General features: G+C 53.0%; 5 protein-coding genes across 5 annotated transcripts, besides 1 other annotated feature; 3 read left to right on the top strand and 2 right to left on the bottom strand.

Annotated features, from left to right (window-relative positions):
• Window positions 1-14,206: part of a sequence feature (contig 1.139 1..347029(1)) that runs on past both edges of the window.
• ANIA_08101 (bZIP transcription factor) lies at window positions 2,030-2,937 on the top strand (the record flags this gene model as incomplete). The annotated part of the gene is made up of 2 exons (XM_676278.1): window positions 2,030-2,126; window positions 2,204-2,937. The coding sequence occupies 2 exons, from the start codon at window positions 2,030-2,032 to the stop codon at window positions 2,935-2,937; spliced, it is 831 nt and encodes a 276-aa protein (XP_681370.1).
• Window positions 3,343-5,136, top strand: ANIA_08100 (cation:proton antiporter; the record flags this gene model as incomplete). The annotated part of the gene is made up of 2 exons (XM_676277.1): window positions 3,343-4,380; window positions 4,423-5,136. 2 exons carry the CDS (start codon window positions 3,343-3,345, stop codon window positions 5,134-5,136), a joined length of 1,752 nt encoding a protein of 583 aa, XP_681369.1.
• On the bottom strand, window positions 5,797-7,558 carry ANIA_08099 (putative oxalate decarboxylase; the record flags this gene model as incomplete). Its single annotated transcript, XM_676276.1, has 7 exons — window positions 5,797-5,939; window positions 5,991-6,495; window positions 6,573-6,693; window positions 6,742-6,809; window positions 6,879-7,057; window positions 7,091-7,204; window positions 7,255-7,558. 7 exons carry the CDS (start codon window positions 7,556-7,558, stop codon window positions 5,797-5,799), a joined length of 1,434 nt encoding a protein of 477 aa, XP_681368.1.
• ANIA_08098 (F-box protein) lies at window positions 10,109-11,052 on the top strand (the record flags this gene model as incomplete). Its single annotated transcript, XM_676275.1, has 3 exons — window positions 10,109-10,143; window positions 10,197-10,434; window positions 10,495-11,052. The coding sequence occupies 3 exons, from the start codon at window positions 10,109-10,111 to the stop codon at window positions 11,050-11,052; spliced, it is 831 nt and encodes a 276-aa protein (XP_681367.1).
• Window positions 13,189-13,875, bottom strand: ANIA_11048 (uncharacterized protein; the record flags this gene model as incomplete). Its single annotated transcript, XM_050611207.1, has 1 exon — window positions 13,189-13,875. The coding sequence occupies one exon, from the start codon at window positions 13,873-13,875 to the stop codon at window positions 13,189-13,191; it is 687 nt and encodes a 228-aa protein (XP_050467257.1).

Here is a 14,206-nt window from a genome sequence, read left to right as displayed (position 1 = left end):
CCCTGATTCCGTCTTCAGATTCCTGTCTGATCTGCAGGTCAAGCTCATATTAGCCGTTGTGCAGCCGAGTTCTCAGGTCTGGCAACGGCAATGGTGGAGCTGCTCGCTCATCCCCAGGCTGCAGACGTCCACCGTTTACCTAGTCGAGTTGGTCCGCTTCGATATGCACGAATACCCACCGGTGAGTGATCATGGCCGAGCTAATGTACTTGGATGTAGCTATCCATCACGCGTGTCTTGAAACGGGCGGGCGAGGTTTCTAGCCTCACTATGCTGGCTGGCTGGCTGGCCGCTGATCGTCAACCACGTCCCAAGATTTTCCGCGGCGAATAGTCTGAGTACGCGCATGGAAAGACCGTAACACCCGTCTCCAGGTCACGGTCCAGGAGAATCGAACGTCATGGGCCGCGAAGTCGCAGTTGTAACGGGGCAAGGCCGTGAAAATCAGCCGCAGGATCTGATCGTCAAGGATGCTCAACTCTGCCATCTCTCCGCACGGCCCTCCCTGGATTGCATGGGCAAACCTTTGCTCAGAAGGTACGGCCAGTGGTGGCAATGGGGAACGACAGCAGTCGCTTAAAGTTGCCCGTGGACGGGAGAATCAGTGGTGGACGACACCAGTCCGCCCCTGCCTTGTCTTACCCACGGCCATCGAGTATCAAGCCCACCGGTCTAGACGCTGGCCAGGGCTCGTACGGAGGCCAGTAGATCCCGGACAGCCAGGGTTGTCTTGCGCGTCGGGACAGGCCCATTCCTCGCTTTCCCTGTCAATAGACTCTAGGGTATACCACACCACGCCACCATATAGCTTTCCGTGCAATGACCTCAACTCCTCTGGGTTTCGCTGCTTCTAGAATCAGTTAACACATATAATGAGCCCTGCTAGAAGATTCCAACGAAAAAAATGGAAAAGTACTGTTGTTCGATAATTTGAGAGCTTTATATCCTGTCCCATAATTCCTCCCTTTACGCTAAGCGTGCCGTAGCTGACAGACATCATAATGCGGACTAAGAGCTCACTGAAAAGCTGGTCGCCAGTAGACTGACTCCACTGAGGCCAAGGCAGCAGTCGATTCCAATCGACTCCAAACGACTCAAGCTTGATACCCAGTAGTTGTGAGGTTACAATTGCAGATCCAGACTTCGGTCGCTGTCCCCATCCCAGGTCCCGCTGGGGATACTCGGTGGCCGGGTGACGGAGACAGAGCGACAAGGCCTACCTGATGGTGGGATCTGTCGGGGGGATCCGACCGTATGAGAGAAGAGGGGGATAGCGGACCGGTGGTTCTCGCCAGGGCGAACGCTTCACTTGGTACTCGTCCATCAAGGCCCGGTTGGGACTTCTGACACATTTCGGTGGCGATGAGGGGTGAGGCCTATGCATCCCTTACGCTTTTGTATCTCCTTTCTGGGCTCGACCGTCCCTTACGCCTCTCGCTAAATTGCTCGTCATCGAGCTTGCTCGGGCAGTGTACCTATCATACCCACCCGTAGCCCCGGGCCTTGAGCCTCGACCATTGCTCGCAAGAGCAGATGTTGAATATTGGGGGATCTGCAGGTATACAAACAAGCTATGTGTATACAATTAGTACGGCCCACAAGAGTAGCGATACTCAACCCGCCCAGCATTGCAATCACGCCCGCTTCGCTGTCAGCAACGACCCTTTATGACCTCAATGGCTTATCTTCGGGTGTATTGCCTAATCGATAATGCACGGCTCTAAACATAGCATGGTCAGAACTCCGGCGTCGTACAGCTTACCCAAAGTCCCAATCACTCATTCGCAATACACATGGTTCATGAGCGGAGACGTACAGCGTCAGGCTCCGGAGTTTGTCTGTCGAATTGGAATTCGTAGACGAGAAGTAGGGAACCTCTTGTCACACACCGGAGCTTAGCAGTCATTGCCTCTGTTGAGAGGAAGTACGGTAGGTACGGGATATAAGTACCTCGCTCTCGGTGGTCTGCTATCTGCCTACCCACGTACTCAGCGTCGTGGTCCCCCCTCACATTTTGTATATAGTCATAATGCCGGCAAAGCACCAAACAGAAGAAGACCAATTGTCGAAACAGGATCCAACGGAGCGGCGGAGGTTGCAGAACCGTCTGTCGCAGCGGAACCACCGTATGTCCTTGCCTTATCCCAGCCCTACTCTTGAGGGAGGGAACCGAAGACTTGAAAACCAAACTAATTCGAGAAAGGCCGAAAGATCCGCGACCGCATCGCTAAGCTCCAAGAGCGAGTCATTGCCAGCGAGCTTCGTGCTGCCGCAACCCTGCACGGCTGGCACTCTACCCCTTGTATCCCGTATGAAGTCAAGCCATCGCCCTCGTCTACCTCGTCAGCTTCCTCGTCGCTATCACTGCCGCTATGTTCCTCCTCCACTCCCACAGAGCTTCAGCGGCAGGCTTCGTGTAATCTTAACCTAAACACAACCACCCAGATGCCGTTTCACTCCACGGCCCGCTACGAGGATGCATCGGGGGGCGTCGGTTCGATGACAACAAACGCAAGCGGCACGTCTAGTCCCACCGACCTTGTCGCTTCCGATACGGTTGGAACCGGTGGAATATTAGGAACCGGAGCGGGAATTGGGACTGGCCCTGAATCCGGGCAAGCGTTTGGCCTTGGTCTTAATACAATGCAGTTGTGTGAACGGTGGGGGTTTCAGGGGTCAGTTTATCTGACGACTGGTACTGTCCCCTCCTTTTCCGCGTCGAGCCTGACGCTAACGTGCGCAGAGACATCCCTTCCACAGGTCATGCAAACGCTTGGCCCATCCTCTAACGCTATCATCCTGGTCCCAACTCCAGGGTATCCCGCGGGTAGTGGGGGAAGTACGCTGGAGTATGCGCAGGCCCAGGGTCTGGATATAGATGGATGCCAGTGCCAGACTATGGGATGGATGAGCTGCCCGTTACACTCTATGGGTTAGGAGATGTTGTGTTTTGGACTATAAGACTGTATTTAGGACGTAGACGTGGATAGTGAGCCATCATTTACATACATGATATCGATGTCTTGGCATTGCTATATCGGGTTAAATCGACTGGCGGAAATAGTCACATGATCTGCCTGCCAAGCGCCCAGCTTTCTTCTTTCTCTCAATGTCTCAATTCCTAGGCTTTCTTTCTTTGTCGCCCTTCGTCTCCAGGATTTGTTACTCTGCTCTACTCTGTGTACAGCTTGATTGTGCTTTCTGAGAACTCAATTCGCCAACTCATCTCTGATGGAGTCTGTTGTTGTCTCGCCTATACGCAAACACCGAACACTGCTATTACCGCATAAATAGCCCCTCACCAGAGCTGTAACTCCAATTTAACTGCTTGACAGATGAGATATGGCAGACTCAGCATTTGCCTATCATGAGCCATCGATTTCCACCATCCTCAACCAAACCGGCCTGCTGCTGGTGCTGAATATAGTCAATACTTGCCTCGACAAGCTGCTTTACTGCGGCTTGATCGGCCAGCTCTTCGTTGGGATTCTCTGGGGTACCCCTGGAGCTCAATGGCTCGATCGCAGTGTTGAGACCGTCATCCAGCAGCTGGGGTACCTAGGCCTGATTATGCTCGTGTACGAGGGCGGCTTATCCACCTCGCTCTCCTCCCTCAGAGCAAACATGTACCTCTCTGTTGCAGTAGCCTTTACTGGCATCGGAATCCCCATGGCACTGTCATTTGTTCTCATGGAACTGGTCTCCGCGACCCCGCTGCAGGCTTTTGCTGCTGGTGCGGCTCTTAGCGCGACGAGCTTGGGCACTACGTTCACGATTCTCTCAACAACTGGGCTTATCACCACCCGCCTCGGGACGGTCACAACTAGTGCGGCGATGCTGGATGACGTCGTTGGCCTTGTGATGGTTCAGATAATATCCAATCTGGGTGGGAGTGGCAATTCGTTCAGTGCACTGACTGTAGTCCGCCCGCTGTTCGTATCACTCGGCCTCGGAGTTGGCGTTGTTCTGGCATGTCGGTTCGTCCTCCGGCCGTTTCTGATGAGAGTGCTCCCATCTAGGGACAGACTGCCAGGATTTACGTCTACGCCCCAATTCGCGTTCCTTAGGTATACTGGCTTGCTCGTGGGCTTGGTTGCTGGTGCTACGTACGCCGGCACGTCGAGTCTGTTAGCTGCGTACCTCGCTGGTGTTATAAGCTCGTGGTTTGACGGCCTGCTGCGAGCGATGCCGGTCTCAACCGCCGAAAGCAGTTCTTTCCGCCAGGAGGCTTCGCCACAACCTGCCTCACGCGACTCAAGCGTAACTCACTCTCCTCGATCACCCGAACCTGGCCAAGAGAGAGAGCAAATAACAGGAATGCATATTTACGAGCACTACTACCAAGGCCCTGTTAACCGGATTCTGACCCCCATGTTTTTCGTAAGTTCTACCGAAAGTTTACTGAATCATCTAACAAACTAGGCTTCAATTGGCTTTGCCATACCAATCACCGAGATGTTCCAGGGTAGCGTTGTATGGCGCGGCTTCGTCTACGCCCTTTTGATGACGTTCGGCAAAATGTGTACAGGGTTGTGGCTGGTACGAGGATCTCCCGTGTCCGGTCTTACCACCTTCGCCCGTATACTCAAGGCTTCCTTGTCTTATGTGACATCCTGTCTCCGCCGGCCGCTAAAGAGTCAAAGCGAGAAATCCCCCCATGCTCAACAAGCACAGCACAGGGAGCCGGTTCAGAATACGGACGGGGCTCCACAGGAACCCAGCGATAATCGAAGTGCGCGCGTTGGCTCAAACAACCAAAAAGAAGGAGAATACGCCACAAACACTGATTCTGATCGTCCACCACAGCGAGAACCCGACCAGCGTACACCGTTCGTGTCATCACTCCCACCCAAGCCCAAGTCCCTCTACCCAGCAACGATCCTGTCTCTAGCCATGGTAGCGCGTGGCGAAATCGGCTACCTGATTGCTTCTCTGGCAGAGTCCAATGGTATTTTTGGAAAGGATTCGCAAGGGTCGTCTGAGACGTATCTCGTAGTAGTCTGGGCAATCTCGCTTTGCACTCTGATTGGACCTATCTCGGTTGGAACACTCGTCAAGCGGGTCAAAATTCTGCAGCGACAACGCGAAAACAGTAATACGGGTGGAGCTGATCCGCTTGGTGTCTGGGGGATCTAGCCCTTACTCGCTTTCGAATCGGTCTACTGACTACAGGCACTCTCTGCAAGAACATCAACTAAGGGTGGTTCCTACCTTCAGAGTATGAACTGTTCCATTAATCAGATTACCAATTCCAGTTTGGAGACCAGCGCAGCTTATCTCTAATTGTGCCAGTTTCTACAGATGATTCACGCCTTGGAAGTATCTACTTTCTTTCCGCTATTTCCAAACCCATACCACACCCACACATCTGCCTTAACGCAGCATTCTTTGGACCCATATATGCACAGACGAAATCCCCATGTCAATTAAAACCAGGAATTCCTCCGAGAATACAGAATTTAGCATGATCTCGCACGAAGAATCCTTTCTCCCTGGCCATGGATTGGGAAATTAAGCTTGTGTGCCTGCAGTATTTGCAGCACAATCTAGTAATATATGTGTCATCATCTGCAGCTTCTACATTGGAATGCAAGGCAATGAAAAGTCGTCAATTCCGAAGGAAGCAGATCTAACCAGCAAAAAGTCATAAGAAAAGCCATGATTTCATATTGCAACAGTCAAGAGCACTTTCGCAAGCGTTGAAAAAGGTAGTCCGACTGACACAGCCTGGGCAACAAGAATTCACGGGTGAGAGCGCCAGCTCTATGCCAACAACCTATTACCCTGGAACTAACTTCACGCTTGCGTAGCATTGCTCGGTGCAGCAACAACATACTGCTTTTCTGACTTCAATTGATTGAGCGCATCCTCAGGCAAACGCAGCGTATCACCGACTATCTGCTTATCCGTTGAGCCGAGCCACTGGCCTAAAGCGATATCTATACCCAGTTAGCGTCAAAGCTTACTTGCAGACGGAAAAATGCACATACCACTAAAGTGGTCAGCTTGCAACACCTCAAGCAAGACCAGATCCTCTTCCCCTGTATTCTCGATATAGTGGCTATGCGACATAGGAAAGTATCCCACATCACCAGCATGGAAGTCAAACGTCGTCGCCGTCGATGGTGCTTCAATAAGCGTCGCCCGGCCCTGGCCCCTGATAAAGAAACTCCACTCGTCGCTTGTTGGGTGCCAGTGAATCTCTCGCATTGCACCGGGCTTAACGGTCACCACTGCTGCAGCGAAGTTACTGGCCGCGGGGAAGTTTTGGGGGTCCACGATCTTGACGCTCCCACCCGGGACGATATGTGCGGGCTGCTCAGAGAAGTGGTACGAGTATGTTCGGTCGCGCGGGACAGGCCCTGCGGCGGTGGATTTGTTCTGGGCGGCAATTTCTGTGGGTGGAGCAGTGCCAGGGAAGATAAAGAGTTCGCCGGAGGGGATGTCGTCGAAGGCAGAGACGGGGAGGTCAAAATTCTTGCTGAGGACGGATTTCTGTATACGTACACAATACAGTTAGAGTTGATTGCTGCTCTGTGTCAGTTGGGAAGGGGATGGTGGGACGGTCGTACCGGGTTATGCGCGAAGATCTCGGAGGCGAGGAAGGTGTTGTCTTCGGAGAAAGAGCCGTCGTCGAAGACGAGGAGGAACTCGACGCCGACATCTAGGGCTTGTATGGAGTGTGGGACGCCGCTGTAATATGCTTAGTCGGAGTCATGCAACGAGTGGAAGAAAACATACGGAGGAAAAAACCACACATCGCCCTCTGTGACGTCGTCGATGAAGGTCTGGCCATCTTCGTTCACAGCCTACCAGACCCAGCCAATCAGTCACGCTCCACGTCCTAGGTCCTAGGGAGCTGGGGATCTAAGGCCTACCTGAATCCTGCACGACCCGTTGAGAACCAGACTCCACTCGCCAGCTTGGTGCCAGTGCAGCTCACGATAAGCGCTGGCTTCAAGACGCATGTCTACGCCGGCCATCTTTGTGGCGGCAGGCATAACGACGACGTTCTCTTGCCGGGACCATCCTGCATGGTCGAGACCGAGTCTGCTTGCTGTAAGCACAATGTTACGTTAGAGGGGCTTACACACGCACTTGGCTTTGCTAAGAGACATGGGCCAGTTGGCATTGATAGTCTGTCCATGGTCTGTTCCGGGCGGAGCTAGCTTGTCGCTGTTCTGGCGGTCGAGCTCCGGGTTACCTGCTAACGTCAGTCGACGTTTGAGATTGGGCCGGCTGTTGGGAGCGTACGCGGGCCAGGATCAGTTCCTCCCTTTGAGCCACGGATCGGCTGCGGATTTGGGTTGTTCGAGAAGTCCAGGTATACACCAAGATCTTCGTCCTCTGTCTGTCCGGGAACAAGGGTATACTGGATGTCCTCTGTGGTCTGCTCTGTCAGCTTGTTGTTTGGCGAATAGCCGAGCAGGTCTTTCGATCCGCGTAGCGGGGGGTTCGGGCCGGTGTCTTGTCGCTTGGTAAAGGTTGGTGCTCCATGGATGAGAGGCAGGAGCTCAAGAAGTGAGAACGAGAGTGAAAGTGCAAGGGTGGACTTCATGATGAGAAATGACTGCGATACTGTCCTGTCCTATCGCTCGGATCAGGATGTGAGTTCTACTAACCGGCTATATATACTTCCCTCACGTCAAATGAGGGGAAGTATGCTCTCTTTCGTTCCGTCTCTTTTGTCTTCCAGCTACCACCCTGCAAGCCTTCGTGAGGAGAAATCTGACAGGGCTGACCAACCTTGGAGCCATAATGCTGATGCTATCGCCGAATTGGTATCGATGCGGGGAAAACTCCTCCGTTTCTGAGATGAGAGTACCTGCTGCCTAGGGACACTAAAACCCATCCTATCTTCCTGCTCTCGCTCTGTGGAGAGTCGTCATTATGGGTAATGAGTTATAGATGGCTGGAAGCAGACACTGCATCCACAAGGTCCAACAACGCTTGGCCGACCCGATACAAAACGGGACTCAACAGTATCCAAGCTTTAGCCAAGGAAGTCAAGACTCGACTGGGTCCTATAGTGTGCCAACCTTGGGCCTCTGGACTTCGGATCACACGGCAGAATGCACCTTGAAGGAATCTCCCCTCATGCGGAGAGATATCCCGCTGAAGGTTGCACTGCAGACAACCCCTGTTCTAAATGTCTCTACAGGAATAGACAGCCCGCTTATAGGAGAGATATTGTCTCCGCAGACAGGGCTCCCCTCACGGCCGTTCTGTATTGTTGGATGAGGTATGAGATCATGGTCAACGGTTCTGCAGCTGGCATGCGGGCCAACGCTCCGCAACGCTCCGCAACGCGGGTATCAAAAATAGCAACTAGATTGCTAGCTCCTAGGGCTGCGATGATTCGACCACTCACTGTCGAGAAGTCCCGCACGGCAGGACTAATATACTTGTAGCACAGTGTGCATGAGTGCCTTTACCATGGCCCTTCCGTGCCGTGAAAGGCTGTTCCCCCAGGCTGTTTTGGAGTCTCGATATCGGTCTCACTCTAGGCAACTGGATTCCTGATTTTTGATTATTGAGACATTTACCCTTTGACCCTTCAGGCCCTTTACTTGTCAGACCAATTACCGACCAAGCTTTGTAGGGCTGACTGCAGGCAATGCAACATAAACCCCCGTCTTGAGCCGAAATCAGGACCCAGCCGTGTGCTGACGACCACCATCACTCCGAGTCTCCGAAGCTAAATTCCGAATGAAAGAATAGAAGAACGGTGAGGAATGCGGGAATTATTCCGATCTCAAATAGGCCGAACTTCTGCAATACTCCCAAGCCAAGCTCTTACTCCCCATCCAGCACTACGCCTTTCGATGCGGGCAACGGTATCGCCTTGTCATGCAGATTCTGTGCTTTGAGATATTCTTTAGATGACCTGCCTGGCCGGACAATCAGTGGCAAACGCAATATTTCGTGGCGACAAGATGGCTTGACACGAATCAAAGTATACCACCTGACCACGACAAGCCCCGTCCAGGCTCGAGAAGCACTACAATTACTCCCGGCACGGTCGGAAACGCGTCTTATGCGCCACAATCATCACCGGGCCGGTCATGGTGCCGGCACCCCAGACGGGCGAGGTTGGACGCGATATGGACATTTCAAAATTTGCAGTGGCTGACTGTTAACTGTTGTTGAGCCCTGAGCAGTATGGGTTCTTTCCAGCGTCAGGTGACTACCTCGACAGCCCAGGGTAAGCCCTACTAAGCAGTATTCGGCGGCTCCGTTCATGCGCTCACAGTTCGCGGCAAACTCGGCCAGAGTGTCTGCCCGCCATACCCTTTTCAGCTTTCCCGAGGCAGGCACCGGAGTTTCCGAAAGGGGCCGAGCGTGGACTGACCGAGGCTGAGACTCCTGAGAGGCTGAGACTGCGAGATGGCGGTGGCCCGAATGTCGGTCAGGTGGACAACTGGACAAGCGCTGATTGGTGCCCTGGAAGGTTTCCACGGGAAGAAATTGTTTAGAACGCTTTGGCAGTGGAACCGATGTGCATTATGATTGGATGATTGACGCAGAGCTTGGGGGATCCTCTCCCCAACTATCAGATTTTTGGCTCGCAGTATCTCTTCCCTTTTCACCTCGATCATTATTGTGAATTTGTTGGATTCTCTCTTCTGACGACGACGACGACAACATCATTGATACGTGAGGTTTGAATCGCAATGGCGTTCGACTGCTACTGCGCCATCTGCGGCGTCGGGTTCTCCGGTATGCGCATTGGGACCCCGTCTGAGGCAGCGGCAGAGCGGCGACGACAATACGTGGAGAGTGTATCTCGCTCCTTGGACCGATCGAGGGACAGACCACCAGTCCCTGAAGACGGAGAGGAGTCCATACAAAGCTACGATCCCCGACTGGTTGACCAGGATAATATCGCCTGGACATCCCAGGTACACTGTCTGGGGCTGCACGAGGTCAACGGAAAGAACAAGTAGGCTTTTCACCTGGAACGCTAAGCCAGACCAGCCTGACAGCGTGTAGAGCGTTCGTCTCCGGACCGGGATACTACGCCGATGCTGTATGGTTTCTCCGCAAAACGGGTTGACTATTAGAACCGACCCAATCTAACCGATTGCAGGGCGAACTAGCCGTCAAAATGGGACAGCGCGCAAAACGAACTTACTTTAATTGGTGTGTCACCTTTGACTCGGTTTGAAAAGGCTCAATTAACGTCCTCCGTCCAGCTACGGCTTCGGGACGGACGAGGCGCCCGGGCCCGTGATCCCGTTCCACTGGTGTTGCTTTGAGATCCTTCTCCGGTCTTTGACCGGCACAACAGATCCGAAGAACGTCAATTTGGACGTTTTGTACGAGGTCATGATGGGCATGTGCAATGGGTCCGGATCGGCCCTGCGGCTTGCCTATGGAGACGACGTTGCCCACGCCCAGGGGCAGTATTGGCGATGTCTTCCTGGAGCCGAGGTACGCAGCTCGCGCAGGACAGGCAGACTGTGTAGCCACCGATATTGACATCTGATCCAGTTCTCCGTCCGCCATCCTACGAACACACCCAACTTGAAGGAATTCATCCAGACACAGCTGAAAACCAACGGGACTCTGCATGCCCCTTCAGAAACAAAAGGCCTTGATTTTGGGTCGCGGACGCCGAAAAACCCTTTTGGCACTTTGCCCGCCGAACTCATCTACCAGATTTGCTCGTTTCTCCCGGGGTCTTCACTCAAAGCCCTCATCCAGGCATCACCCTTTATCCGTCTTCTGACCAGCGATGACTACTTCTGGCGCTGCTTCATTGAGTCCGATATGCCGTGGCTGTGGCAAACCCAGACTGCCACAGACGCTGAGGTCCAGGCACAGTCAGAGCCGGAGAATCTGTCTGTCTCCCAGGTGCTAAGGAGCTTGGCCACGAGTTCAGGTCTGAGCCTCAATCATAAACAGGTATACATGTGGCTCGATGAGGTTACGGCGCCGAAGTACGGCCTCGAAGACCCGACCTTGATGGGCATTGCGAATCGAAGGAGGATCTGGGGCGCTTGTGAGGAGTTGTCGAGGGGCTATCGCGCTGTGGCGGTAGCAGCATGATTCTGCTCTGTCTCCCAGAGCCAGACTGCCACTCTCGTATATGCTGCAACTGCGTTTTCTGAGCGCAACCGACTGTCTATCCATCCATCATCTCATACATCCCACACGTCTTCCGACACCGGCCAGACAGCTCACATCATTTTCTTTCCTGTCTACCACCCGAAGCGTTTAAAATTCTGGCAACGAATTTCTGAAAGCGCGACAATACCCTCAAACGCAATACAGCGCAATCCATTCATCTCAGCGTTTTTCTCATATAGACTACACTATACACGGGCGGCGTTTATACCACACCTGATCACTCATCATTGCATCCATTTCAAACGGAGTTTTTGTCCATTTTTTTTTTCCGTGGTTTTTTTTTTGAGTGTACCAATTTCGCGCTTCTGTTTGCTCTGCCATATACATACTGGCTTTCCATTTACGAATACATATTTCCAGCTCGCACATATGACTGGCGGATATTCCCTATGATACGACGACGAAGCTACTCGTACGCAGTTTCGTGTGGCCGGACCTGTGCTTCCATGGACGCAAGCTACCTCCAGTTACGTAAAGATAGACTGATATACATGCCTGAACGGCACCCTGATCAGAAGCCTCACGGAAGATGCAGAGAGAAACAGAGCCGACACAGCAGCTCAAGTGTTTTTTTTCCAGTACGGGCCCCGCCCAAGTCTGGCTACCTGGAATCAGGAGAGTTTTCACGATCCAGAGGGCAATGCATGATAACTCGAAGCATCTAATAGGCCGAGTCATTCAAGACATATGCAAGCTTGCAACTAACTCAAATATTAGATTAATGCTGACAATGCGCATCCACTTGGTCAGTTGAATGGGGAATTCCCTCAGCTGAACTATTTCTTACATATAAACTAAACTGTACCTAAAGTAAACTGCCTCCTACCCAGCTCTTTCGTTCCCTACCAATCTCACTGTCTATCGATCATTTTTAATACTATATCAATCACCAGATACATCATTAAAATGGCCAATCTGTAATGTATTACACTCACCACCAAGCCAACCGCTCGAATAAGCTACACCTTCCACCGACCAGCACCGTCATCACTAACCAAGACCAACAAAATGCCCTTCTTGTCTTTCTCAATGGCCTCGGTCTCCCACAAGTCAGCTGGTTCTTGTCATCGCCAAGCTCCAGGAACAATCCGCCCTAGACCTCCCAGGCATACTGACCTACGATTGGTACAACCAAGGCGCAACGACAAACCACGATTCCCAATCTCAACGCGCACGATTGTCTAGGTATTGTAAAGGACGTGTGTCAGCTGCTGACACAGATTACGACGAAGAAGCTGGGTGTCCATGCCCTGGGCGAAGTGGAAATCCTGTTCGTCGCATGCTCAATCGGCTGCGCCCTTGCCTGTCTCTACGTACAGGAATGCTCAGACAGTGTGGCTCGTATGGCACTGCTTGATACTATCATCGCGAACTCGGACTTTGTGTCGACCTCCCGGACCCTGATGCCGCTGAGTTCAATCAGGCCTTGATACTGGAGACCATAACGTCCGGCCCATCTTCCACCCTGTCGACGGCCAGGACGAAAAGCCGAGGGATTGTCCCGCGCGGATTTGTCCTCGTGACTGCCCCAGAGCAACGAGCCTGTGCTGCTTGGCCCGAGGGGACAAAGGGAAAGGCAGTGGACCGTTTGTGACGGTCGTCGGCCATGATTTTGAAGCGTTCGCGCGGGAAAGCGAGAGGATGAGTGGCCTGGCTGAACTGAGTATGGCGTTTGTAAATCCTTTCTGGAGGCCTTATTATGAGCGCTTGGTCAATATTACGCAGGGAGGAAGAGCCAAGGCCCGGTTACTGCGGAAGGATCGGGCCATTCTGTGCAGAAAGGCCGACCAGATCTGGTGGTAAACGAGATCGTGGAGATACTAAAGAGGACTTATGGGGGTCGCTAATAGATCTTGAACTCGGCGGCGCAAGTTCATATTAGGGGATATCTTGCTATAGAGACATGATGGGGTTGACAACTGGTAGTGGCTCCGGCACGGCATGATTGTGGAGGACAGATTCAGGTAACAGGTATCCTCCTCAAATCTTCAGCTATGCCCAGCCCTAATAGGCATAAATCACATTATCCAGCTCAGATATACATGACGTGACTGGCTACAGCATAGCGGCAACTCCCAGCACCAGCACCGGGGCAGCTGTAACCATCGCGCCAAAAGGCCCAGGACCTCCTGCCGCAGCACCTGACTCTGTCTCCGTGGCCTGAGACTCTTCACTCTCAGTCTTTGTCCCTGTCTCTGTCGCAGTTGCAGTTGCAGTTGCACCCAACTTATCTACGCCTGCCGTGACAAGCATCTCTGCGCTGGACACCCAAGTCGGCCTCAGGCTGACCGCCGTATCAAAATGCTGCGAGAACGCCAGCCCATCACTCGAGCCATAGGCACTATAGCTGAAGGAGCAACTTGCATCGATCGATTGCGAGGTATATGTGCACCCGTAGTCCACCGTCGCCGTTACAGGGGGATGCCAGTCCAGACTCGTGTACTGCCCTTTCCAGCTCCAGGTTGAGTCACCCTGGATCATGGTCTGCGGATTCTTCGGGTCGATGAGGCACGATGAGGACGGTGCCGACTCGAGACAGCCGATGGCGAGGGTTGTCGCTGTGGCATCGGCGGAAACGACGCTGGCGGCGGTGCCGCTATACGAGAGGATACCCAGGCGCACGGCATCATAGACTTCGGGGTGGAAGTAGGCAATCGATGTGGTAGCTGCGTCGTCGCTTGCTGTGGCTAGGTTGGCCATGCCTGCCAGGGCGAGGGCTTGGGAAAGAACTGTGGTGCGCATCTTAACTAAGATAGGCTTGGTCTGAATGAACTGATTGAGATAGCTGGGTTTTTGGGTTCTACCACCACTTGTACTGAACAGTCTTATATATGTGCCCCGTTGTCTGTATGTCCCATTCCCACTTCTCAACCCTTTTCGTCCCCACCCATATGCCCGTGCCCAAGGCACTGTAACCCCTCGGGCTTTGGCCGAGGTTTGGGCTCAATTGCCAAGCTTTTCAAGCAATGGAGCTCTGAAACCCTGCCTAACAGGAGCCAGCCAAGACCGCACAGCCGAGTCGGGGAGTCTCTTAGAATAATTTGATCGGTGGCGGGTCTGGCTGCCGGCGAGC

This window comes from Aspergillus nidulans, chromosome II (genome assembly GCF_000011425.1).
Source record: "Aspergillus nidulans FGSC A4 chromosome II".
Lineage (NCBI taxonomy): Eukaryota > Fungi > Ascomycota > Eurotiomycetes > Eurotiales > Aspergillaceae > Aspergillus > Aspergillus nidulans.
This window is presented reverse-complemented; position numbering and strand designations above follow the sequence as displayed.